Source organism: Bos mutus, chromosome 17, assembly GCF_027580195.1.
Source record: "Bos mutus isolate GX-2022 chromosome 17, NWIPB_WYAK_1.1, whole genome shotgun sequence".
Lineage (NCBI taxonomy): Eukaryota > Metazoa > Chordata > Mammalia > Artiodactyla > Bovidae > Bos > Bos mutus.
The window spans coordinates 8,878,089-8,904,760 of NC_091633.1; the positions used below are offsets into that span (position 1 = coordinate 8,878,089).

Genomic DNA, 26,672 nt, shown 5'->3' on the forward strand with positions numbered 1-26,672 from the left:
CCCATGGGGTCCTTTACCGTCACTCTTCCTTCTGTGTTTCCAAAGGCAAGTTTGACGACTTCCTTATCAGGCATCAGGTCAAGTACCTGGGGCTGATGGAGCACCTGCGGGTGAGACGGGCCGGCTTCGCCTACCGACGGAAGTATGAGCATTTCTTGCAAAGGTAAAGTTTGTTTTGTGGATCTTAAGCCGATGAAGTGAGCGACGATGAATAAAAGGTCATCCCCCCAGGGAACTCATTTGCTTCTTACCTGCTGAAGCTGTGACAGTGATGGCATTCCAGAGAATAGGAAGCTGACTTGGTTTACCACCTTCCCTTCATTTTGCTAAACCACTAATGTATTGGCTTGGCCAAAAAGTTCATTTGGGTTTCCCAAAACCTGAATGAGCTTTTTGGCCAACCCAGTACTTCATTGGAATCTCGAAAGTACAAGGGCCAATGCACAGACTTGCCACCAGAAGGCAGACGTGGGCCACACATCCCTGGAGTCTGAAGTTGGCTGGATAAGTCTGTTCCCATGGCTGCTGGTTTATTGTGGGTCAGTCTGGGAGCAATCCCCTTGGCCTCATGGGCTGTCAAGATACGCAAGTGTTAAAAAAAAATTAAGATGCAGGGGTAGTGGTAAGAAGGTGGGCATTGGAGCCACAGATTCTTGGGTAGGAATCCCCAATCTTCCTCTTCCCCCGTGACCTAATTGCTCACGTGCAACACGGGGATTAAGCTGCTCTCAAGAATTTGGTAAGGATTTAATGATATATCCACCCCCACCACCACAGCCCAAATTGCTTGTGCATCAGTTGGGCTGCTTGTGTGTGCAAACAACACATTTTTACCCTTTCAAGAAAAGCATAATAAAATGGTTGTTTTTGTAGGTTAACATGGTTGAATATTGTTAATTCCATATTTTAACTTAACATTCGACTTCTTTTGCACTTTTTTTTGGGGGGGCATGCCTCACAGCAGGTGGGATCTTAGTTCCCTGATCAGGAATAGAATACGCGACCCCCTGCACTGGAAGTGCAGAGTCTTAGCCACTGGACCGCCAGGGAAGTCTCTGAAGTACAACTTCTTTATAATTATAAAAAGCACAGGCATAGGTTACACTTTAAATCTAATTCTTTGCATTATGCCACTTAGGTCAAGATACTGCACTCTGAAATTTCAGCATTTTGGGGTGTTTATTTTCAGTCTTCATTTAATATCAGATTTTTCTCTGCCAATGGTGGTGCTCAGTTGCTCAGTCATGTCCAGCTCTTTGTAGCCCCAGGGACTGTAGCCCACCAGGCACCTCTGTCCATAGGATTCTCCTGGCAAGAACATTGGAGTGGGTTGCCACTTCCTACTCTAGGGGATCTTCCTGACCCAGGGATGGAACCCGCCTTTCTTGCATATCCTGCTCTGGCAGGCGGATTCTTTATCGCTAGTGCCACCTGGCGGAGAAGGCACTGGCAACCCACTCCAGTGTTCTTGGCTGGAGAATCCCAGGGACGGGCGAGCCTGGTGGGCTGCCGCCTGTGGGATCGCACAGAGTCAGACACGACTGAGGCGGCTTAGCAGCAGCAGTGCCACCTGGGAAGCCCTTTCTCTACTGAGGATCTTGCTTAATTTTCTCCCAGAAGCCTTGTGTCTTGATAATGTCTGTTTATATGCATTTATTAAGTAACAATCTCTTCCCCCACTGCTATTTTAATAATTTATCTACCTGCTAATATAAACCTCTGATGAGTAGTGTCCTCCTTCCCAAACTGACATCCACTTAGATCCTCAGAATGTGATTCTTATCAGAAATAGGGTCTTTGCGATGTTGTCAAGGTAAAGATTGAGATGAAATCACACTGAATTGGGGCTTCCCTGGTGGCTCAGAGGTTAAAGCGTCTGCCTGGAATGCGGGAGACCCGGGTTCGATCCCAGGGTCGGGAAGATCTCCTGGAGAAGGAAATGGCACCCCACTCCAGTACTCTTGCCTGGAGAAACCCATGGAGGGAGGAGCCTGGTAGGCTACAGTCCATGGGGTCGCAAAGAGTCAGACACGACTGAGGGACTTCACTTTCACTTTCACAGTCCAATGAGAGTGTTCTTACAACAGAGAGACTCACAGAGGGACACAGGGGAGGAGGCCATGTGAGGACAGGGGCAGAGACTGGAGTGACGCTTCTAGGAGACTTTGGTGTGAAGTCTCCTCTGAGTGGTTGGCATGCCCAGAAGAGCAAAGCAGATCTCCAGGGGAGCCCGTGGAAGGTGTGTGCGTGTGCACGCTCAGTTGCTCAGTTGTGTCCTACTCTTTGTAGCCCCAGGGACTGTAGACCACCAGGCTCCTCTGCCCATGGGATTTCCCAGCCAAGAATAGTGGAGTGGGTTGCCATTTCCTCCTCCAGGGGATCTTCCTGACCCGGGAGCTTTCTAAATGTGCCTGTCCTCTCCCCAGGTATAAGTCCTTGTGCCCAGACACCTGGCCGCACTGGCACGGGCCTCCAGAAGAGGGCGTAGAGCGGCTGATCAAGTACATTGGCTACAAACCCGAGGAGTACAAGTTAGGGAGGTGAGTCCCGGAAATCGCTGTCACAGTGTTTTACGCAACGGTTCGTCTCCATCTTGAGCCTGGAGGTTCATCCTTCAAGAGTTTACGTAGATTTATAAGCAGATACTTTCGTCCACTCAATTTAAATGCAGTTTTGTAAAGAAAACGCTCCTCTGTGTGTCTCCTCCACTCTCAACACTTCACTCACACTCAGAACCCTCCAACACACACACCAGCTAGCTGGGTGTCCTGCAATGAAACTCACGTCTGTCAGCTCCCTGGAGGGGGTGTCAGGTCCCACAGGTGGGGGGCTCAGTCCCCCAAGACTGTCCTCCCCTCAGAAGCCAATCACAAGAGCTGTTTGTCACCTGAGTTTCTGACCAACGAGTTATACGCTGGAGGTTCTCATGACCCCTGTCTTGGGTTTGATTCATTATTCTAGAGCAGTTCAAAGAATGAAGAAAAATAGAGGGTTGGTCAAAAAGTTCATTAGGATTCTTCCGTAACTTCTTATGGAAAACCCTGAATGTTTCACCAACCCAATATTTTACTCACTGGATTACCAGTTTATTACAAAAGGATATAACTCAGGAACAAGGGTAGCAGAGATGCACAGGGCAAGGTATGTGGGAGGGGGGACACTCTTCCAGGTGTCCCCAGAAGATCTCCAAATTGCATTCTTTGGGGGGTTTTCTGGAGGCTTCATTACGCAGACGTGATTGATAAAATCATTGGCCAAGGGTCATTCATTCCACCTCCAGCCCCTCTCCCCTCCAAAGCAGTGGGGCTGTAACTTCCAACTCTCTAATTTCAAGACTGGTTTCCCTGGCGACCAGTTCCCAGCCTTAGGTTATTGAGGGGCTTTCCAAATATCACTTGTTAGGTGATAGTGTGGTTGAAAGGGGTTTGTTATGAATAATAAACGATACCCAGGGAAAAGGAGTTTGGGGGATAAAATAGAAGTGTGGGATCGGCATATAAAACTATATTTAAAATCGATAAGCAGCAAGGTCCTACTGTATAGCACAGGGAACTATATTAAACATCCTGCAATAAACCATAATGGAAAGAAATTTTTAAAAAGACATCCATTTCACCTGTATTGCTTGGAAGCTATTTCAGGAGCAAAAACCAAGAGCGTCAACAAAAGAGGCCCCCGTCGCTGTAATCACTTGGGAAATCACACAGGTTTGGGAGCTGAGACACTGCAATGGGACAAAGACCAGACAGATCTCTTTTATAATAAAACCCAGTATCGCAAACTCTAAATGGCAAGAAAGAAAGGCTACATCGCTGCCTACTGGAGATTAAGTATAAAAGAGCCCTGGGTTCTTAACCTGCATCGGGAGCTGGGAAGAACTTGGTGTCAACGGGAGGACGGGAGCCATGTGAGCCCCTCACCTCTATGTGCCTGGATTCCTTCCTTTTCCAACTGTGGGCCCGACTTCTCAAGGAGTAGTAGGACCTCTGTGATGTGAAAGCTCCTCCAGCTCCCCAGAAGGTGGTGTTCTGGAACTCGGGGTATCATTACTGTAGACCTGTCATTGTTGGCGAGCAGAAGGACTCTCATACATGTTGAAGGCTTGAGGCAGAACTCAATGGGGCCAACCAGGATGATTTTCATCCGCTCTGTTGGTCATTCTGCTGCTGCTGCTCCTGCTAAGTCGCTTCAGTCGTGTCCGACTCTGCGTGACCCCATAGACAGACCCCACCAGGCTCCCCCGTCCCTGGGATTCTCCAGGCAAGAACACTGGAGTGGGTTGCCATTTCCTTCTCCAATGCATGAAAGTGAAAAGTGAAAGTGAAGTCGCTCAGTCGTGTCTGACTCTAAGTGACCCCATGGACTGCAGCCTACAGGCTCCTCCGTCCATGGGATTTTCCAGGCAAGAGTACTGGAGTGGGGTGCCATCGCCTTCTCCAGTTGGTCATTCTGGTCAGCATTAATTTGATTGCATAGGACAGGGTACAGGCATGAAGAGGCTCCATTCTCAGGCCGCAGAGATTGCGGCCTTAGGGATCTCTGCCTTTGAATCTGCCAATGGGCTTTCCCTGCCAACATGTATATCCCATCCTTTACTCTTGTATTCTGGGCCCTGCTCCAAGAGGCAGTGGCCTTTCCAAACCGGATTTCTGAGGAGAATTGGGCGTAGCACATTTGAAGGGAGGTGGGTCATGGGGGTCAGAGGTTGTATCTGCTCCCCATCCATAACCTCCAATGAGAAAGTGGGTTCCTGTGACACCACGCAGTGCTGCCCCCCCAGTGGCTGCCTTGGGAAGTTTCCCTTGAAGTGTTGGGGCTGGGGGAGGGGGTGGTCTGACAATATAAGATCCGTGAGTGGCTCACTGGTAAAGAATCCACCGCCAAGCCGGAGACGTGGGTTGATCCCTGGGTCAGGAAGATCCCCTGGAGAAGAAAATAACAACCCACTCCAGTGTTCTTGCCTGAAGAATCCCATGGACAGAGGACCCTGGTGGGCTTCAGTCCATGGGGTCGAAATAAAGAGTCAGACACAACTTGGCAACAAAACACACACACATTTCTAATTTATCTTTGCTGCTTGGTGGGATCTTCTCTTAAACTTGGACCCATATTCTGTGTCATCACCTTTTAAAGCTCAGGGAAGTAACTTGGGGTTTGGATGGTGAATTAGTTTCCTAGGGCTGCATTACAAATTAACTGTAGGCTGGCTGGCTTAAAACAAGGGAAATTTATTGTCTCACAGTTCTGGAGGACAGAAGGCCAAAACCCAGGTGTCAGCAGGGCATGTTCCCTCCGCAGTCTTGCTGGGAGGCTTCTCCCATGCCATTTCCAGCTGCCTTCTCCCTGTGTTCCTCTGTGTGTCTTTCTCTAAGAACACTCTCATTGGATTTAGGGTCCACCCTAATTCAGTGTGGTTTTTTCCTCAATCTTTACCTTGATGACCTCTCCAAAGACCCTATTTCTGATAAGAATCACATTCTGAGGATCTAAATGGATGTGAATTTAGAGGAGCGGATACTAGTCAACCCACTACAGACAGTGATGACCAGTGAATAATGAAATGATTTTTTTTTTCCTTTCTAGAACCAAAATATTCATTCGCTTCCCCAGAACTCTGTTTGCTACTGAAGATGCCTTTGAATTTAGTAAACATCAATTAGGTATGGTTTCTTCCTCTGCCTTGATTTTTTAAAATTTATTTATAACGTTTGGCTGTGCTGGGTCTTCATTGCTGCGTGTGGGCTTTCTCTAGTTGCGGCGAGTGGGGGCTCCTCCTCGTTGTGGTGCTCGGACTTCTCACTGTGGTGACTTTTGTTGTGGAGGGCATGGGCTCCAGGGTGTGTGGGCTTCACTATTTGCATAGGAGCTTAGCTGCCCCGTGGCACGTGGAATCTTCCCTGACCAGGGATTGAACCTGTGTCCCCTGCATTGGCGGGTGGATTCTTAACCACTGGACCACCAGGGAAGTCCCTGCCCTGATTTTAATAGGGTCCTTCCTGTCACATCCCAAGGCTTCTGCGGTCACCTCTACCCTGCGTGCCCCCAGGGCCACTGCTGATACCCGCTTCTGAAGGTCATAACTGCTAAGATGCCCAATTGAAAGCCGCTTCACCAAAAGCTTTGTTTTCTTTTAAGTTGCGAGAATCCAAGCCACGTACAAACGCTGCCTAGAAAGGAGAGCGTATGTGAGAAAAAGACAAGCAGGTAAGAGCTGGACAGGACCTCTCCAGTTTCCCATGGCCCACCATGTCATCCACAGTGAACACCCAGGACTGATTTCCTTTAGGACTGACTGGTTTGATCTCCTTGCAGTCCAAGGGACTCTCAAGAGTCTTCTCCAGCACCACAGTTCAAAAGCATCAATTCTTCGGCGTTCGGTCTTTTTTATGGTCTGACTCTCATATCTGTACATGACTACTAGAAAAACCATATCTCTGACTATACGGACCTTTGTTGGCAAAGTAACGTCTCTGCTTTTTAATATGCTGTCTAGATTGAGTAGTGATTATAACACTGCAGCCTCTACTTGTTTTGTGGACATGTTTTATTTGATCCACAACATATATGTGTGTTTAAAGAGCAATTTTCTTTTAAGGTTATTAACACCATGACTGTTCTTGGAGCCCCTGTGCTCTGTCCCTCCCAAATCACTTCTCAGCATCACCCCCTCCCTCCACACACACCACTCTTCTGAACTTTGCATTATTATATCCTTGTTTTTCTTTACAATTTTATCATCTCTGGATGCATCATGAAATACTACACTTGTGGGACGGTTTTGAACTCCATAAAATTATACCATTTCTATTTTTTTTTTGGCGACATTATTGTTGCAATAAAACTTTATTTACAAATGGGGCAGTTGGTCCAGGGGGCCACAGTTTGCTGACCCCTGGTGCTCTATGAGCATACCACAATTTAGCTGTTCTGTTGACAGACATTTGGATTGCTTCCGGTTGTTTGTAACAGTGTTGCCATGAGGAACACAAGCAAAGCACTTTGAGTTTCATAATTAACTGGAAAAAAATCTGAAAAGCTTTTAAAAATTGGGACGTGAGCCAGAAGTCTAATTTTTGTATGTCCCGATTTTTAACGTAGATGACTAAAATTATACATGAGCTAGAGACAGGGCAAATGCAGGGGCGAGACCAACCCATGCCACCAAGGGCCACTCTGCTCCCTCAGAAAGGCCTGGGGAACCCGGCCCCCAGCACGATTGCAGGCCTTCCCTTTACACGCCCCAGTTCCCTCTGTTCCTCTGTCCCCCTGGTTCAGGGGTCCCTCTGGGTAGAGACTGAAGACTCTCGCCCCACTTTCCATCTCGGGGGCTGGCGGAGTGCTGCAGCGGCGTCCAGGCATTTGTGGAGGGGGTGCGTCATTCTTGAAGAGGCTCTTGTATTTAAGGGATTGCTCTCACCTTCTAATGCCAGCGGTGACCTCTTTCAGCCATTACACTTGAAGCCCACTGGCGTGGAGCCCTGGCTCGGAAGGAGGCCAAGAGGAGGAAGTGGGCGGTGCAGACTGTAAGAAAGTAAGTTCTCCATCAGCTTTGGTAAGGCGTGGAGGTTTCTGAGTGCTGCCGCCGTACTGCAGAGGGTGGTCGTCGACTTGGCTGAGATTTTTGGCTTTGGGCAGAAAACCCGTCTTTCCTGCAGGATGTCAGCCCTGAGGACTTCCATTCCATCTCCTTTCTCTGAGTACCCTCACTGGACAGTGATCACAGCTCACAACATTTGACGTTTCTCTTAGCCTAGTTCTCAAGTCACAAAGTCAAATGCCTTCTGAGGCCAGGCTGGTGCAGCAGGTCTCATAAGCTGGGATGAAGAAGAACGGTAGGGTGGGTACCGAGGCCAAAAGAAACCCTCGGTGCACCTCAGAGGGGCGGTCATCACCCCGCTTCAGCCCACAGCTCTCAGGCCAGTCTGGCCAGACCTTTGGCTTTCTTTCAAGGAAAGCTGGAAATCTGGCTTTCACGCAATACCTCCAAATTGTTGCTTTTGGCAACAGATTCAGGTTACTCAAAACAAAACCAAAACATGGTGTGGGTGAAATAGAACATGTCTCTGGGGGCAGGTTTGACCCTCGTGGCCCTATGTGGTGAGCAAATTTAATCTCCCATCGTTTTGGCTGACGCTGAATCAAACCAGTGTGGGAGAGAACTCTGAAGAAACAGGAAGTGAGGAAAGAGGCAACTAACAACTCTCTCTCCCGTGTAGGTTCATAAAGGGGTTCATCAATCGCAACAAGCCCCTCTGTCCTGACAACGAGGAGTTCATCGTGTTCGTGCGCAAGAATTACATCTTGAACCTTCGGCATCACGTCCCGAAGAATGTCTTGGACAAGAGCTGGCTGAGGCCTCCTGGCATCTTGGAAACTGTAAGGACCATTCCAGAACACATGTGGCAGATGGCGTGGGTGGAGCTTAGTGAAAGTTGCTCAGTCGTGTCCGACTCTTTGCGACCCCATGGACTGTACAGTCCATGAAATTCTCCAGGCCAGAACACTGGAGTGGGTAGCCATTCCCTTCTCCAGGGGATCTTCCCGACTTAGGGATCGAACTCAGGTCTCCCGCATTGCATGCGGATTCTTTACCAGCTGAGCCTCTAGGGAAGACTGTTGCTTTGTGCTGCCTCACCAGATAAAGCATTTCCCCGTGAGGGTGATGCCTGAGAAACTGAACTCAGAATCTGTCATATTCTCTCTCGAAGTATGACACCAGAGGAGCTCTGTTTACACACAGCACTTCTGAATGGCTTCTGTCCTTATTGGAACCTTTCACATGGGTTCAGGGACGGTCGCCTAGAATAGTGTTTCTCAGAAGATGCTCCGGGGACCCTGTGTGTCTGGAGCGCAAAGTAGGGGCGATTGTAAGATTCCTGGGCCCCCTCCCACCGGGGCCCCTGAGTCGGCGTCTCTTGGAACATCCTAGCCAGCAATCCAGGGGACTCAAGACTCATTCAAGGTTAAAAACCACCAGTTCAGCCATAAGACAGTTTAGCAGAAAGACTGGAAGATGAGCAGCTCTCTTTGATCAGAAAATATTAACGCTGTGCTTTTACATCACACTGAATTCAGCCCTACTTTCAAAGCTTCTGTTTTGGTGGCTGAAGCCTAAAAGTGGGGGCAGGTGAGGGAGGCAGGTGGAAAACGGCGTGTTCCCCACACAGGCATCCGATCTGCTCAGGAAGATGTGCACCAGGAACCTGGTCCGGAAGTACTGCCGTGGGATCACCGCCGAGAGGAGAGCCCTGGTAGGCGCACGGCATGCGGGCAGGTGGCAGGACCAGAGAGGGGTGGGTGGAGCCCCGCGAGGGCCATTGGTCCTCATTCACGTCTCACCTGTAAGCCAAGGCTCACATAAGGCTCATGCCTCATACACGCCTTGAGGATAAGATGCATGTGGCCACTTAGCACAGAGCCCTCCTTAACTGGCAAGTGGCATAAGCACCACCACGCTCTTGCTAGCACTGTTACCATGGAAACACCACCTCGCTCTTGCTAGCACTGTTACCATGGAAACACCATCCAGACAGCCCCCTCTCTGGAGGTGTGGTTTTATGTTCATCTGCCAGTCAGCAGATTTTTTTTTTTTCTATAAAGAGCTAGAGGGCAGTATTCTAGGCTTTGTGGGCCACACCATTTCTGTTGAAATTACTGTGCCACAGCAGCACGCAAGCTGCCGGAGACAACCTGTAAATAAAGGGCACAGCCATGCTCCAAAATATACACCACTCACAACACTTTACTGGATTTGGCCCGCAGGCTGTAGTGTGTCATCTGTGACCTAGAAGAAAGTGCTCTCTGAAACAGTGAACATTCTACTTCCAAGAAGTCAGTGCAAGTAGAGACAAGCCCAAGCATCAACCGCAGTCTCTAAGCAGTAGAGTGTTTGGAGCTTTGGCCCAAGCCAGATGTGTTTGACTTCTGCGTGCTCTGACTCCTCAGCAGAGGTGTGGCAAGGCTCACCAGGGAGCCTGACTTGTTCAGCAAAGTCAGTGCTAACATGGTCCTCTTTGGATCCCCAAAGCCTCATGGCTACCGTTCTGTACTTTTAACTCTACCAGATGCAGGAAAAGGTGGTCACGAGTGAAATATTCCAGGGAAAGAAAGAAGGCTACGCAGAAAGCCTACATCAACCCTTTGCCAACAGCCGAGTAGGTAAGTCCCTTTTTCCATCTACATGCTCATTTGCCCTATTTGAAGAAAAAAAAAAGTCAAAGGACGATGTTTGACACCTAGCATTTCCTGACAGCTATCTCCCAGCTTGAGGTCTAGGTCACAGGGGGATGTAAAACCAGCCGATGCCTCTGGCTTCTGCCCAGGGCTGGTACCCAGTGATGACTCGCTGTGTTCTGGTTGCCTCCTTAGATGAAGGAGACATTAATCCCAAAGTGCTTCAACTCCTCAGCAGCGAGAAAATCCAGGTAGGGAGCTGTGTGTCCTTGCCTGAGACGGGACTTCCCCCCAGGGTCTGAGAATAGGGTGTCTTCTACACAAAGCGGGGCTGGAAGCAGTATCTAAAAGCAGGGGTGCATGTGTGTGGCCCCAGCTCTCAGCTGTGCTGCTCCAGATGCTGAGATGACGGGGACCCATAATCTTTGGTACCCGTTGCTGTTCTTACGGTCCTTATCTGTCACGCCACTGTGTCTGATGTCCTGTGAAGCTGAGTGGAATGTGGCCATGCACGTAATCATTAAACATCCTGTTAGAAGCAGTGTGGCGGGGGTGCCCGGGAACCCATGTGGGCTTCGTAACTGAGCTGTGCAACCCCTGGGCAGGTGACTTACGGTCTCGGTGCCTTCGTGTTTCTGTGAATGGGGAGGACGGAGGGGTCGGGGGGTGTGAGGGGTGCAGGCACGCAGCACCCAGTGACTGTGGTGGCTCGGGGGCTGCTGGATCACTTGGTCTCCTGGGCACCAGAGACCTGTGACTGGGTCATCTCTGCTGAGTTTTCAGAGCAGCCTGGTGAGGCCGATGCCAGGGCCTTGAATTCCTCAGGTCAGCACCATAGGCAGAGCCAGGAATCACGTCTATCTCACAGAGAGCCAGGGTTCAGAGAAAACCCATCTGTGCACCATGTGAGTGCCTGAAGCCACGATGCTTGAGTCCGAGGAACAGGGAACTCAGTAGTCTGCCCCTCGCCCATGATTCGAGCATCCCTCGCAGTGACGGCCACCTCTTTGCAGTACGGCGTTCCGGTCATTAAATATGACAGGAAAGGCTTCAAGACGCGGCAGCGGCAGCTCATCCTCACTCAGAAAGCAGCCTACGTGGTGGAACTTGCCAAAATCAAGCAGAAAATAGAGTACCCCGCCCTCAAAGGTAAGAAGCAGGCAATCTTAAGCTGACTCACTGGGTGGACTCAGCTCCCAGGAGCACCAGCAAGGAAGCAGCTCCTTCACTGAAAGACCAAGTGAGGGACTTCCCTGGTGGTCCAGTGGCTAAGACTCTGCGCTCCCAACGCAGGGGGCCCAGAGGGCCCAGGTTCCCTGTTCAGGGGGTCCTGGACAGGGAACCAGATTCCCACATGGCACAACTAAGACCCAGCACTGCCAAATAAATCAATATTTTAAAAATGACCTAAGTGAAGGGTGCCCACAAAACCCAGGGCAGCCCCAGGCCTGGCCTGTGCCTCTGATTCTGGCATAAAGGCCCATGGCATCTCACTCCAGCATCCAGGTAGGATGCCAGACCTGTGACAGCTTCTTATTCCAAGCACAGATGCTGACTGCTGGAGTATGTGCCCGCCACCCCATAAAGCCCAGCCAGGAGGGAAAAAGCATGGGGTTGGGAGCCCCCAAGCGGGCCTCTTTTCTTGGTATTCACGTCAACTTGTCCAGTTCCTGGCCCCTGACTTTGCATCTGTCCTAAGGTGTCTCCACCAGCAGCCTCAGCGACGGGATCTTAGTCATTCACATTTTGCAAGCAGACATCAAGCAAAAGGTAACTGCTGGCCACGGGGCTATTAACAGGGAGAAACACTGCCGATATCTTTAGCTGCCCCCAGTGAAACCTCAATGGCATTTTTCCTTGAAGCCACTACGGCTGAAGGGCTTCCCAGGTGGTGCTAGTGGTAAAGAACCTGCCCACCAATGCAGGAGACTTAGGTGCGGGTTTGATCCCTGGGTCGGGAAGATCCCGTGGAGGAGGAAATGGCAAGCCACTCCAGGATTCTTGCCTAGTGAATCCCCATGGACAGAAGAGCCTGGCGGGCTACAGTCCATAGACTCACAAAGAGTCAGACACAACCGAGTGACCGAGCACACGCCGCTGAAACGGCTGTGTCCTCTCCTCTCTGCCGCAGGGAGATGTCATCTTACAGTGCGAACACATATTTGAAGCGGTTACTAAGCTCGCCATGCTGGTTAAGAAGGAGAACCTCGTAAATGTTGTTCAGGGAAGGTAGGTGGTTGCATCTGGACTCAGTAAGTCCCTCAGTGTTAAATGTCTATTATCTCATTATTGACTGGGGGAATTTAACAGAAACAAACATCTGTGGCCAGTGATTTTTATTTTGGCCGGCCAAAAATATAATTGTTAATTCACTAACTATTGAATATAACACTAATATATTCAAGTTACACCTGACACCTGTAAAGTCTTCCCCAGCACCGCCTCATTTTCACTTTCCAGATCAGAACCAATCACTCAGGTTTTTTGTCTTTTTGTTGGTCTAACATGCACACCGTCTGAATCAGAACTATATTCTGAAGAACTATCGTCTTCTGAGACACTAGTATCTATGTTGCTCGGGCAATCAGAGAAAGTATCTGCGTAAGATTCACCAAAACATCCTTCTCCATTCAGAATTTCACGATGCGTCAATTTTGAAAACTACAGTAATAAACTTGGCATTTGTGATACACACAAGGTTGGAACAAAAATCTGATGGGGCAAAACGTGAATGATAATGACAACCCTAAGTTGTATACTGAACCTTTGATCAATTTTAAGCCCTAACAACTAGGTACAGGGATGTTAATTGCATCTCTCTCTAAAAATGTATTGATACAACTCCAGTCAATAACATTTGGGTAAGAAAAGACATATTAATATGTCTCTGGTCAATAATGTATTAACAGATCAAGGAAGATGCAAATGTTCATTGATTCACCATGCCTGCCCCTCCCCGAAAAGGAAGCACTGCCTACCTGCAACAACTTTCTTTCCTCCTCAGCTCCTAGGACAAGGGCTCCAGAGAAATGAAGTCAGTGATCACTCGTTTTCCTAAGGGAACCAACAGGGGTCTTACCATCTAGTTTTCCAAAGAGGTGCTTATGGTCTTAAGGGAAGCTGTCACCAGGTGAAAGGGGTACCCCTGAGCCAGAGCAGGTGACAGCCACGCCCCTACTGCTGATGCCTGCGGAAGAGCTGTGCCAAATTGATTTCAGAGTCACTACAAGAATGCATGACCGTTTTCCTAGCTGCAGAAATGGTTTTCTTCTGATCACTCAAATATACAATTAAAGTCTGTAATGAAACAGGAATTTGATCTTGAAACCAGTAAGCATCACAAGTGAATTTCTTTTGCAGAACCAAAGGTGGGGGAGAAAAATAATGGAGCACGTCGGTAATTTATCACTTTGTGTATTAATATTTTAAGTTTACAGTTTTGTATTAGTCCTGGAAAAGAAGGCACAATAGTTTTTGACACCGGACCAGAGGAACAAATCTATAAAGATAAAAACGGACAGTTAACAGTGGTGAGTGGCTGGGTCTGGGGGAGGGAGGCGTAAGCTGTTTTAAATGAGACTACAGGTTAAAATCCTCCTAATTTCAGTCTTCCTTGGGCTTCTTTGGTGGCTCAGACAGTAAAGAATCTACCTACAAAGCAGGAGACCTGGGTTCAGTCCCTGGGTTGGGAAGATCCCCTGGAGAAGGGAACAGGAACCCACTCCAGGATTCCTGCCCGGGAAATCCCATGGACAGAGGAGCTTGGTGGGCTACAGTCCATGGGGTCACAGAGAGTCAGACATGACTGAGTGACAAACACTTTCATAGACTGACCGCAATCACCATCTAGTTTGTTTCTTCCTCTGTCTGAATCCACACTGAACAAGTCAGGAATGGGTACTGGAGGGACAGATGCAAACACTGAATGAAAAAGGAAACAGTTTACTCACCACATTTAGTTGTCAGTGGACCAGAAGCTGACAGTCCATTCTTCTCAGTATTAAATATCCAAGCCCCACTCTTTACTGGGTGGCGAAGGCCTGATGCCTTACCACGTGGTTCTCAAGCGAGTCTCCATGTGGGAAACTCCCAGCGAGCTTTGAAAAATACCCAGTGTTCCTGTCTCCCCCGTCACCACCCCCGAGACACCATGATGCTACCGGCGGAGGGTGAGGCCTGGGCTCTGGAATGGGAGGAGGCTCCTGGGACCAAGCAGCAGAGATTTGGGAAACAGGTCCATGTTAAAAAAAAATCAAGCCTAGTGCTCCTCCCTAGCAAGCCTGATCCAACTTGGCTGGGAAATGACAACTATTCCACCCCAAGGGGTTTGAATCTTTAAGATTATGTTGTATAATATGTACCAAGGATTCACAGTTTGCTATAAACCAATTTGAAAATGGTCTAACAACATAGAGCATCTCGTACACATTGAATGATGAAATGTATTCTGTCAACAGGACAAAATATTTAAGCGTGATTTTTAACCTAACGAATCAGGTGACTTTTTGGTTTACATGCTGTCTTAAAGCCTTCGCCCCGTATTCCTCCCTGGCTGGCTCAGGCTGAAGCTAGCAGGCCTCAGGGAGCCCATTTCTAGATGTGGCTCGGCTCACGGCAGGGGTCGGGCTGTGGGGATGGTACAGGTGGCGGGGCCGGCTGCTCACAGCTTGGCCGCGTCCGCCTCGGCCACGTGGGCAGCTGGGGCGCTAACGGCATCCTTCCAGGGAGGCGAGACCTCAGCCCCGCGTGCACCCCTTTGCCAGGTGTCGGTCTGCCCCAAGTCCTGATGGAAGATGGCGTCTGACCTCGCCCATCGCCATTGTTGTTGCCACTGAGGAGAACGCCCAGGAAGCTCGAATCTGGGGCTGTGAGCAACACCTTCAAGCAAAGGTTCCAGCAGTTCTGGGAAAAGGATCACCCTTGAGGGATGGGAAAGGCATCTTACGCCAAACCCTCAGATGTCCTGTGGCACTAAAAGTGCCTTCTAGGGAGCCAACCTCAAATCGCCCAAAGGGGTGCTTTTAAACGTCCCCAGTAGGACCTGCGCTCAATGGGCACTTGAGTATGTCATTACGGAGGGGGCGACAAGGTCTGTCAGACTGCCCCTGAGGCAGAATGAAATCGTGATCTGAGCGCCTATGGCTGCAAAATGTGAATTCTGCTTTCAGTAAGTGGAACTCAGGAAAATCCCCAATCCTTCACGGCTTTAGGCTCCGCGGGGGTGAGGTGAAGCTCTCCCCACCCCAAACCTGCGCTCAGGGCGAGAGCCGCTGACCGACCATTCACGTTTCCATCAGTCCTGAAGCCTCTCCACCCGACACTTCCTGCCAGTGTTGCGAGTTCAAACACTCCAAAAAATGACTCTGCTTTTCCCATCCTGAGCAACCTGGAGGTGGATCTCTGCTCTGAACCACACCTCAGTGCAGTGGCCGGACTGTGCTGAGCGTTTCTGAAAAGATCCACAAAAACAAGATTTAAGTAGAAGCATTACATATAACTTTTATTTTACATACGTCCACAGAGGCTGGTACAACATACAGCGACTGCTTCTGAAGCTCATAGTGTACTTTTTCCCGTGGCACAAAGACAGAAAGGTTAGTGACACACACGTGTTACGGTGACTCTGGGTGGTAGGGAGCACACATTCCAGACGGAGGGCTGGGGTACCTGCACGGCGACCACCCCGCTGAATCACTGCAGGGGGGCGGCTGTGAGGCCTGGCCAGGAATTGTCATGGGCAGAGGCCCCCCCAGTCACCGCAATCAATGACTTATTTGGAAAGAAAACCTGATTATGAGGGACCTAAAGCCGTATTGGTTCTTCCCACTGTAAGTTATTACAGTGTAATAAAAACTACACTCTAACAAATCTTAGGGCCAGTGATTTGCTTGGATGGTTCTTAAATACAGGTATTGACTTTTGCTGACCCTTCGTGCTCACGTAAGAAATCAGTTCCTTGAAGAATGTGTCTGATAACAGAGCCTTGGGCCAGCCAACGCTTCGTCATCATCAGCTCACGGCTATAGGCAGCTAACAGTATCTCTCTCTGTGGAATGCTTTAATGAACTTGTTCATATCCCAGGGAAGCAGAGAGTCCAGACTCCAAGTGCAAAGTTGGAGGAGACGTGAAAATAGACATGGCCAGAAACATTATTAAGTCATAAGGTGTAGAAGCCCCCGACAGCTCAGACTGATCCACAAACTCACTCTTCACATAAACATTTAAACACAAAAGAGAACTTACGTGATGGCTTTTCCATTCCTACAGAAAACATCAGAACTGACATTCACTTTACCGTTCTAGAAAAGGACAACCCCAACAGCAGGGTTGGTGTTTAAAACTTCCACAGTAGAAAATATTTACAAACCATATTTAATTAAGCCCCCTCCCTCCCATCCTCAGCACTTAATAAAATCCAGGTGGCCTATATACGAAAGTTGCCCACGCAACAGTTTAAAAAGCATCTACCCCTGTATGTGATTTTTAGGTTTGATCATGATTGTTTACAAGTTTTACTGTAGGCTTTGCTGCTGGATACAAAATAAAGGCATACAACTGTCCCAAGTAGGGCCGGATGTACAAAGTCTAAGCAGTAAAAACCATTTCAAAATATAAACTCGTTTCTTGGGGAATACACTGTCAAAGGCTGCCCGTATTAATACCTTTGGTATAAAACAGTCACTTGAATAGCCAACAAAACCCATCCAGACCGTACACACACCCTCACTTCCTGGAACTACTCTACCAGCCTAGTCTCAGCCAGCCACATTCGTCACAACTCCCTCTGGGCCGACACGGGCGTGGAACGGCGGGGAGGTAGGTCACCGAGAACGTCCGCCCCCCACGAGCGCCGTGCGGGCAGCAGGGCTCCAGCGTGGGCCCCCCGGGCCCCCCAGGCACACATCCGCATCCAGTCACGCACGTCCCTTAAACAAACATGAACACGGAAACCGACCGGACCCCAGAAACCTGCACAACCGCTCGGTCTGCTCACTGACGGCTATGTCACACTGTGTAAGACTCTGAGGCAGAGACCCGGAGGGCATCTCCAGGTGACAGCCATCCTGAGGCCACTGTAGTAGGCACTGGTCCTGCCTGGACGCCAGGACAGAGTCTGGGGCCAGATTTCCTTTCTTCTAAGCAAAGGAGAGGGCATCTGCTTGGGGCAGCAAGCCCCGCTTGACAGGGCAGAAGGCCGGGGAGGAAGGAATGGAGCCCACCTGGCAGCAGTCTGTGTGCTGTGCCAGTGAGCAGGCCAGGTGGCCGGCCTGGAATGGAGTGGGTCCCCAAGGTGGGGGGGGGGGCGGGGGGGCATTGCCGCAGCCAGACCACAGATCGCCCGAAGGGGCAACAGGTCTGCCCTTCGGCAGAGCTGGGCAGCCAGGGCCACGCTGGGAACCGCAGCAGAGAGGCATGAACCTCCAGGGCACACCTCCCGCTGCCAGGAGCTGTGGGTCTCCACCCACAAGCTTGGAGCGGTGCCCATGGCCGGATGGGCAGCTCGCGAAGCCCTGGAGCCTGTGCCAGGCCCCGCACACAGGAGCGGGGCCAGGGCGCTGGGCTGCAGGGTGGGGAAACGTGGGGACTCCGCTGGTGACCACCAACCACAGGGCCCCGCTCCCAGCTGGCAAACTGAACCCTGGAGGGAAGGCCCCCGAGATCAGAGGCAGTCAACACCCACCAAAATAAATACTGCACAGGCGCTTCTCACATGCATGTCCACCCGTTCACCCACCCCCTCCTCTGGAAGCAGGGAAAGCCTGGCTCCCGCGCTGCTCGGATTCTCTGGGAAACAGAGACTGTGGACCCGGCTTGTTCACCAGCTGGGTGCATTCACCTGGGTAAAGACATCAATTCACCTTGTCGAGAAACACTAAAATCGTTTGGTTTGTAGGGAAGTCTCTTCAGACTCTGGGGGAAGTGGCAGGCTGGGAGCCGGTGGGGGTGCTCGGTGCACAGCAGCGGGGGGGCGGGCGGCAGGTGGGGGGCGGCAGGGGCCCCCACCCGCTCACTGGTGGAGGTGGGCCCGGTCGTCCGGGCGCTTGATGTGGATCCGCCGCACGCGCTCGATCCGCTCCCGTTCCCGCTCCTCGTCCTCGTCCAGGTGGTGGGAGCGCCCGGCCGCCCCGCCCGTGGCCTCCAGGAGTGCGTTGTCAGGTCCCCGGCCATCCTGGGCCTCGTACAGCAAAATGTTCAGGGTCTCCTCGTAGATCCGGGCTTCGGGGAACTCCACCTGCAGCCCCACGAAACACAAGGCAGAAAGTTAGCATTTCACAGCTCCCCCACCGCCTGCCTCTGCTGCTGCTGCTGAGGACTTGAGAGCAGCGCCGTCTGGCCCCAGCAGGCCCCCAACAATCTGCAAGATGGTCATGATCACATCCCAGGTGGTTACTGTTTTCAATGGGCAACACCCACACGGCGCTGGATTCACAGGAGACAAAGTGGATGCGTGCAATGCGTCTCTCTGCCCCTCGTTGCCCTTCCTTGGACACTGGCATCCCTCCCAACATGGTGCTTCTAACAAACAGGGCTGCATCCTTGCACATCTGTCATTCCACACCTTAAGGCAGCATTCTGTCCAAACAGGGGCCACCAGCAGGGGGCCCTCATGAAACAGACAATTACAATCCCTCCCCGCTCGGTAAAGCACCACGTCTTTTCACCGCCCTTCGGGGTCAGGCGCCACGAATAAGAGGCAGGTCCCAGGCACCTGTCTCAGGCAACAGAATGAATCAGTGAGAGTTGGCAAAGCACTTGCGATGCTGCACCAAGGAAGATGGCAATGATGCAGAAACCCAATTGGGACATCAGTACAGTGACCTAGGGCAACAGAATCCGAGTGTTGGTGCCAAAGCTCAGCTTCTGGAGATTTGGGCTGAAAGGAGGAAGAGGAAACAGTCCCTATGAAGGGGTGGCCATTCCAACACCATCCCCCTGGAGACAGGAGCCTGACGGGATAGGACGCAGAGTGAAGGAAGCCGGGAAGGGAGTCCTGGCCTCCGTCCTGGCTCCACCATGAACCAGCTGCCCAAACAAGAGCTCAGGCTCACTCCAGAGCCCATCCAAGAATCTATACACAGTTGGGATCCGACCGTGAGGTCTCTCAGGACCTCTCCTGCCCCTTAAACTCCAAAAACATAAAGTAACTATTTTAAAGTTCAATCAATATGATGACTAGACTTTGAATATTCAAGGGAAGATTCAATTCACATACAGACACACAAAAAAACAAACTAGGAGCACTTTCCCGGTTTTCCAGTAGTTAAGAAAATGCAGTGGACTCAGGTTCGATCCCTGGCCTGAGAACTAAGATCCCACATGCAGCAAGGCAACTAGGCCTTTGAACTGTGGTGCTGGAGAAGATTCTCGAGAGTCCCTTGGACAGCAAGATCAAACCAGTCAATCCTAAAGAAAATCAACCCTGAATATTCATTGGAAGGACTGATGCTGAAGCAGAAGCTCCAATACTTTGGCCCCCCAACACAAAGAACTGACTTCCTAAAGAAGACCTTGATGCTGGGCAAGACTGAGTGCAGGAGGAGGAGGGGGAGACAGAGGATGACATGGCTGGATGGCATCACTGACTCAATGGACAGGAGTTTAAGCAAACTCCAGGAGACAGTGAAACACAGGGAAGCCTGGTGTGCTGCAGTTCATGGGGTTCAAAGAGTCGGACCCAACTTAGCAACTGAACAAGTAGAGATTATCATATTATGCAAAGTCAGAAAGAGCAAAACAAATACAGTATGGTATCACTTATGCTGGGCTGTAATTAGTCACTCAGTCGTGTCTGACTCTTTGCGACGCCATGGACTGTAGCCCACCAGGCACCTCTGTCCACGGCGATTCTCCAGGCAAGAATACTGGATGGGTTACCGTGCTCTCCTCCCTCCAGAGGATCTTCCCAAAGCAGGGATTGAACCCAGGTCTTCCACATTGCAGGTGGATTCTTTACTGTCTGAGCTACCAGGGAAGCCCAAAAATACTGAAGTGGGGAGCTTATCCCTTCTCCAGGGAGCTTCCCAACCCAGGTATCTAACCAGGGTCTCCTGCATTGTAATTCTTTACCAGTTGAGCTACCAGGGAAGCCCAATATCACTTATATGTAGAATCTAAAATACGGCAGAAGGGAACCTATCTATGAAACAGAAACACAGACTTGAAGCACAGACTGGTGGTTGCCATGTGGGAAATGGGCAGGTGGATCAGGAGTTTGGGATAAGCAGATGTAAACTATTACATACAGGACGGATAAACAACAGGGTCCTACTGGAAAGCACAGGGAACTAGATTCAGTATCCTGTGGTAAACTGTAATGGGAAAGAACATGAAAAAGAATATATGCATGTGTAACCGAGTCACTCTCACAGGAATAACTTAATACCACAGTGTATGATCAACTATACTTCAAAAAAAAAAAAAAAAAAGGAAGGGGGAAGAAAAGAGAAAGGGCACATAAGGGAGGGAGGCAAGCAGAGACGTAAAGGGAGTGAATTCAGTGAGCGTGGGACCTGATCTCTAACCACACTGCAGCATGATGGGGCTCTGCAGAACACAGGGACAGAGGCCAACGGAAAGGTCAGGCCCACTGGCTTGCGGAGGATGACATAAAAATGGGTCCACAGCGTCCAGATCAGTCAGGGAATCGCGCACTGGGAAGGAAGCCCCCGGGGTTCAGGAGGAGTGCCCAGTGAGCCCCGTGAGGGCGGAGGGCTGCCCAGGTCAGTGGGGAGGACAGACGACAAGGAAGGAGTAGGTCACAGCCAGACGCTCAAGGTCAAGACCTTGGAGGGAGCACTGCTCCTGATGAGCGAGATGGATGCAGCCAGGCTGGTGGGAATACATGTCGTGTGGAGGATGGCAAGGTGGTGTCAGATCACTGATGGCAGAGGAGAAAACACGGGTGGCAGGGTACATGTGGGGACAAGGATCCGTGTGAATCCCAGTCACAGAAAAGGAACCCAGCAGCAGTGCGACTGCCTCTCCTTGCTGGGTGTCCGAAACGAAATGCCATGCTGTTTTTCCAAGCCGACAATGGGACCTTTCCAGGGCCCTAGAGATAGTAAGCACCAGTGAGGAGTTGAGTCCAGAAAACATCTTTAGAGCCTTTGCCTCTTGCAGTGGATTTGGCTGAAGGGAAAGGGAAGTTGGACGAACATGGATTTCAGCCCAGCCACCTGGCACCGCCCTCTGCAGGGCCTTACCTTTGTCTGCTTCTTCTCAGTGGCGTAGACGATGGAGGTGCAGCAGACCTCGGCGATCTTGCGGCCCTGGCCGTAGAAGGACCAGCAGCAGATTTCGTCCCCAATGACGTCCTTTATGAACAGGACCCTTCCGTTAAAGCGCAGAGACAGCTTATCAAACAGTTCGATGTTTTTCAACATATTGTCGTCAGAATTGCTGCAAAAGAGCAGGTGATAAGGCAACTGATCACCAGCAGGTGTTACGGGCCACCACCGGTGGGGCAGTGTTTCCACATGCAGACCCCTTATTGCCACCAACCCTTACCAACCTCACAAGAAGCCCAAGAAGGCGGCAGGGTAGTCCCTACTGCTCAAAGGAAAGCAAGGATCAGAGAAATCAGGGAGCTGCCCAAGGTCAAAAACTAATAAATGGCAGAGCTGAGTCTCAAAAAGACAGCTCTGGCCCCCAAGGCTGTGCTCGAGTGGCTGCCCTGCTGTGCCAAAGACAGGGACGAAACGCTGAAAACACAGGGCTCTGCAGGTACAGGCGGCAGGTGGGGGACACAGAGGCATGCTCCATGGAGCCCCGTGAAAGGCTGAGCAACCAGCCCAAAAGAGACTGCTTATCCTGGGTCCATGTACTGGTCTCGACTGACTTCATCAACCCTACTTCCTGTAATTCTTGATTTGGAGCCACATGTTCCCAAGAGGCAAACAGCACTCTAGAAACCCATATATATTGCTAGTGGGAACATAAAATGGTGTAGTAGTCACTGTGGAGAACAGTCCGGCAGGTCCTCAAATGATTAAACCTGGAGTTCCTGCGTGACCCAGCAATTCCACTCCTAGGTATCTACCCAGGAGAAATGGAAATGTGTGTGCGCACACACACGTCCACAGCAGCGTTATTCCTAACAGCCAAAAGGTGGAAACAACCCTAACTGCCCAACCACAACTGGTGGATGGAGAAACAATGTGGTCTGTCTGGATGGTGGAATATTATTCAGCCATAAAGAGGAATGAAGTACTAATCAGGCTACAACATGGATGAACCTTGAAAACATTATGCTGAGTCAAAGAAGCCAGACACAAAAAACAACGTACTGCATGATTCTATCTACATGAAGTGTCCAGTGTAGGCAGATCCACAGAAATAGAAAACACAGCAGTGGCTGCCTAGGGCTGGGGGAGGTAGGAGGGAGGAGCAGTACGGGGAGTGACTGATAACGGGTCCAGGTTTCCTTCTGGGATGATGATAACGGCTTAAAATGAGGTAAGTGGTGATGGGTACACAACTCTGTGAACATAGTAAGAAGCACTGAGCTGTGTATTTTTAAAAGGGTGAATTTTTCAGTGTGTGGGAATTAGATTTCATAACTATCTATCCAGCAGGGCACTCTAGAGGTGCAGAAAGGGAACGTGTGTTTTCAACTGAAGGGAATGTGGGGGCAGGGAGCTGGGCCTGGCAGGCATGAGTACAGAGGTCTTTTCTGGCCAACACCTTACCTGGTATACGAGTATTTGTTGTTACTTCTGTTGTAGAGCAACTTCACAGCTGGCTGTGGGTTGTTTTAGGGAAAAAAACAGAAAGAAGAAAGTTACTTGGGAGTGCAGGTACAGAGAACCACTGGCTTCCCTCGGAGTTGGGGCCCTGCCACCAGCCTGAAGAGGCAGGTAAGCGTAGCCTGCGGGGTGGGGAGGGGCTGAGACGGAGACGGCATGACCCCAATACCAGGGGCAACACAAGGTGAGCCGCAGGCTCCCATTCTTGACCCCATCTCAGACCTTGTGCAAGCAATTTTAGACATATTTCAAAACCTATTCAGAAGAATCCCCACCATTTCAGTAGCAAAAGAAATGCCACAAGGGTGCCTCCAACATACCTTATTCGACGTCGCTATAAGTTTCTGTTCTTCCTTGGATGACGTAATGACGGGAACTTTGCAGAATGGCTCGTAAGTATCTTTGTTCTGCTGGAACAAAACATACTTTCAGCCTGGGAGGCCTGCCCAGCATTGGATTGTTTAAGCTGGCCTGTCAGGCAAAGACAGGTTCTGGTGAGAGAGATGGGGCAGCCACGGCTGCGAAGAGAGGAGGACGATCTTATAAGCTGGGCAACGATCAAGAGTGGAGTTCTCCAATGAACCTGCTCTTTGGCCAGGAGTCTTACATGCCAGAGTGTTCCGTAAATACTATGATAACATTTTTTCATAGCCCAGTGAAAGTGAAAAGAAAGTGAAGCTGCTCAGTCGTGTCCAATTCTTTGCGACCCCATGGACTGTAGCCTACCAGGATCCTCCATCCATGGGATTTTCCAGGCAATAGTACTGGAGTGGGGTGCCATTTCCTTCTCCAGGGGATCTTCCCGACCCAGGGATCGAACCTGGGTCTCCTGCATTGTAGGCAGACACTTTAGCGTCTGTGCCACCAAGGAAGTCTTCTTATGGCCCAGGAAGCCACTCAAAAATAAACCCTAAACAAGGCAGATGAAATATGATTGCATCAAAACTCCTACAAAGTCCACTGCAACGACTGTAGAGAAATGAAAAGGTATCAGCCCGTAAGGAGAAAAGGACAGGAGAAGTACGGTCAGCAGGCAAGAGATGTCACGGATTTGAGGCTGGAAAGCAGGCCTCCGGTGAGTGATGACCAAGCAGAAGGGGAAAGCTGAAACCCAAGCCGGCTGAAAGAGTCTGGGAGATCTTCCCAGAACAGCTCTGAAGGCTGGGGGGCTGAGAGCAGGACTTGAGGACTGCCTGCTTGTTGGCAGAAACACTGGTGAGACCCCAGATGGATGCCCTGCCCCAGCCTGGCAGGAGAAAAGCCCACTTTCCTGGAGAAGTTTGTACAGGAGAGGACAAGGCTGACTTGCTATTCTGAAAAGGGGGGATTCAGTGAATTATCTACACGCTCAATGGTGATACCTACCCCTTCTGCTCAGATCCCAAAAGACAGCCAGTCAGGCTCATACCAACCAGGCTAGAGAGGGGAGGACTCCTCTACGAGAACCACCTGTCCAGAAGAAGCGTTTATAGATTCTGACGTTGAGAGTTCCCACTGAAGAAGTCAGTCTTATCAATCGCCACTGAAGCCCACAGAACAACAAAGACCAATACCTACAGTTTTTTCAGAGCTTAAATTTCAACAGACCGAGGACCATCAGATTAGATTCAGAAAGCCTCTGAAATATGAGACTGAAACCAAGACAAAGAGAACAAGTAAGAGGAGGAGCCACACGATGAAGGCAGCACAAAGGAAACTTCCAATAGTAAGACGGGAATGACAAGAGTATCACATCCTATGAAACAAGGCTGGCGTGCCACATTAAGAGCACGTGGAGAACAAGAAAGGGCTCTTGGGAGTCAGAAATACGAGAGCAGAAACGAAAAACTCAACAGAAGCCTTGAAAAGATACAACTGTCTGAGAACAATAAAAGTGACAGAAACTAGGCGGCCAGGTCCCTGAGGTTTAATCTCAGACTAACAGAAACCACAAAAAGGAGCCAGAGGGCGTCTCTAAGACGAAGGCGAAACAGATTCCCTGATGCGTCTGAGCAGACCAAAAGGAGACTGTGGTTTCTGAGAACTTGGGGCTACATTTGGATTGTGTGCTTAGAAAACCAAGCCAACAAAAAACAATGAAGCAACGACTAATTCTGGCAAACTGAAAAGTTATGAGAGAAAGGAAATAATCGCTGTATACTCTATGGCTCAACTGTTAACAATATTCATATGACTCACTGTGAGCTCTGAGTACCGATTTAATCAGAACTTTGAGAACGATATTGAGAGAAGGAATACATGCATGCAAGTTTGGTAGTGGTTTGGGGTGGTGCATGAGCTAACTTTCCACTTTCTATAGAAATGTCAGTAGATAATGCCGAAAATGGACAATCAATAAATAGCAATGTAAGAAATACGGGAAAAAACAACTGCTGTAAGAATCAGAAGAGGCTGCTTCAGGGTGGGAGGGGGTAGAGGGCGTATGGTAGTGGTTTAGACATCAACCTTACCTACAGTACTGACTTGCCTTTGTAAATGCTTTACCTGCATTACTTTAATAAACATAAACACGAAATGAAAAGAAAAAAGTAAAGACTTCAACGTTCCATTAGATGTACAGTGAGTTCACAGACTCTCAGGGGAGGTGGTATGTGCAAGCTAACAGTTCCTCAGGCAGATAGGCGTGACGGGGCTGTCTCCACGGGGAGTCACGCGGACAGGCGGCTGGGAGAGGCGCAAACGTGAGCCTCACGAATACAGATCAATGCCTCTGACAACCTACAGGGACTCTTCCGATTCTCTGCCGCGTCTTCACAGCTGCTGGCCCATCAAGAGGCTCTAGTTCTGCAGGATTTTACTCTCCCTAGACTTGATGGCACCACGCTCCAGTACTCTTGCCTGGAAGGCTGCAGTCCATGGGGTCACTGAGGGTAGGACACGACCGAGCGACTTCACTTTCACTTTTCGCTTTCATGCATTGGAGAAGGAAATGGCAACCCACTCCAGTGTTCTTGCCTGGAGAATCCCAGGGACGGGGGAGCCTGGTGGGCTGCCGTCTACGAGGTCGCACAGAGTCGGACACGACTGAAGCGACTTAGCAGCAGCAGTAGCAGCAAACTTGATCCCAGTGGTCTTGCCCCAGGTCCAGCTGAGGAGTGAGGGGTATCTGTCTGCAGAGATTATGGTGGACTCTCAACAATGACTCATGGGTAAGTCCCCAGAAGGGTCCAGAAAACAGAACAAGTTGTGTACCCCATAGCTGGGTACTGAAGGGCTGCAATGTACACAGGAGAGGACCCGAAACCACGGGGGCTGAAATACGCTGGAGAGCAATCAGGTGGCCCGGGCGTCCCAGGTAAGCCTCTCAGGGGTCAAGCTGGCCAGAGGGGAGCAGCCCCGAGGTCAACTCACTAACTCGCACAGCAGCTCAGTGAGGGAGAAGTGCCCTCCTCCGCAGAGAGGGGAACCGGAGGCGGGTGGCCCGGCCGGGGGACACCTACTTGCAGGGCGGCCTGGCACTCCTCCACCAGGCCCTGGACCAGGTAGTACTTGGCTTCTGCCAGCAACTCTTCGATCTCCCGACGGCTCTCGGGCAAGGGGACCGCCCCGTCGCGAAGGTAGTTGAGTATCGTACCGAAGTGCTTGCCACACCGGTCAATGAGGATCCAGCCTGCGGTGGGAGGAGGCGGGAAAGAGGGGTTCGTCAGCTGGGTGTGCCTTTCCTGGAAGGTCCTGAGGGGAATGAGGTGGCTCTTGGTTCCGTCCACCTCCCGGGGGCAGCAGGACCACGAAGAAGGCAGCGGCCTCACCCG

At 50.4% G+C, this 26,672-nt stretch overlaps 2 protein-coding genes across 4 annotated transcripts in view; one reads left to right on the forward strand and one right to left on the reverse strand.

Annotated features, from left to right (window-relative positions):
- The window catches only part of MYO1H (myosin IH), a 42,025-nt gene extending 26,484 nt beyond the window's left edge, over nt 1–15,541 (forward strand). Inside the window, exons 19-32 of the mRNA XM_005891516.2 lie at nt 46–163; nt 2,427–2,540; nt 5,584–5,660; nt 6,136–6,204; nt 7,447–7,531; nt 8,217–8,376; nt 9,168–9,251; nt 10,065–10,158; nt 10,369–10,424; nt 11,187–11,322; nt 11,873–11,943; nt 12,305–12,402; nt 13,604–13,703; nt 14,937–15,541. Coding sequence (XP_005891578.2) covers nt 46–163; nt 2,427–2,540; nt 5,584–5,660; nt 6,136–6,204; nt 7,447–7,531; nt 8,217–8,376; nt 9,168–9,251; nt 10,065–10,158; nt 10,369–10,424; nt 11,187–11,322; nt 11,873–11,943; nt 12,305–12,402; nt 13,604–13,703; nt 14,937–14,960 — 1,286 coding nt within the window. The 3' untranslated portion in view covers nt 14,961–15,541. The remainder of the gene's footprint in view (nt 1–45; nt 164–2,426; nt 2,541–5,583; nt 5,661–6,135; nt 6,205–7,446; nt 7,532–8,216; nt 8,377–9,167; nt 9,252–10,064; nt 10,159–10,368; nt 10,425–11,186; nt 11,323–11,872; nt 11,944–12,304; nt 12,403–13,603; nt 13,704–14,936) is intronic.
- Nucleotides 15,542–15,646: 105 nt separating this feature from the next.
- Nucleotides 15,647–26,672, reverse strand: part of KCTD10 (potassium channel tetramerization domain containing 10) — a 29,426-nt gene continuing 18,400 nt past the window's right edge. For 2 of the 3 annotated variants that reach the window (XM_070385982.1, XM_070385983.1), the window contains exons 3-7: nt 26,361–26,530; nt 23,241–23,330; nt 22,864–22,916; nt 21,379–21,574; nt 15,647–18,407 (exon numbers count right to left, since the gene is read on the reverse strand). In XM_070385982.1, coding sequence (XP_070242083.1) covers nt 18,183–18,407; nt 21,379–21,574; nt 22,864–22,916; nt 23,241–23,330; nt 26,361–26,530 — 734 coding nt within the window. In that variant the 3' untranslated portion in view covers nt 15,647–18,182. The remainder of the gene's footprint in view (nt 18,408–21,378; nt 21,575–22,863; nt 22,917–23,240; nt 23,331–26,360; nt 26,531–26,672) is intronic. The other variant, XM_005891507.2, reaches the window with a different exon arrangement.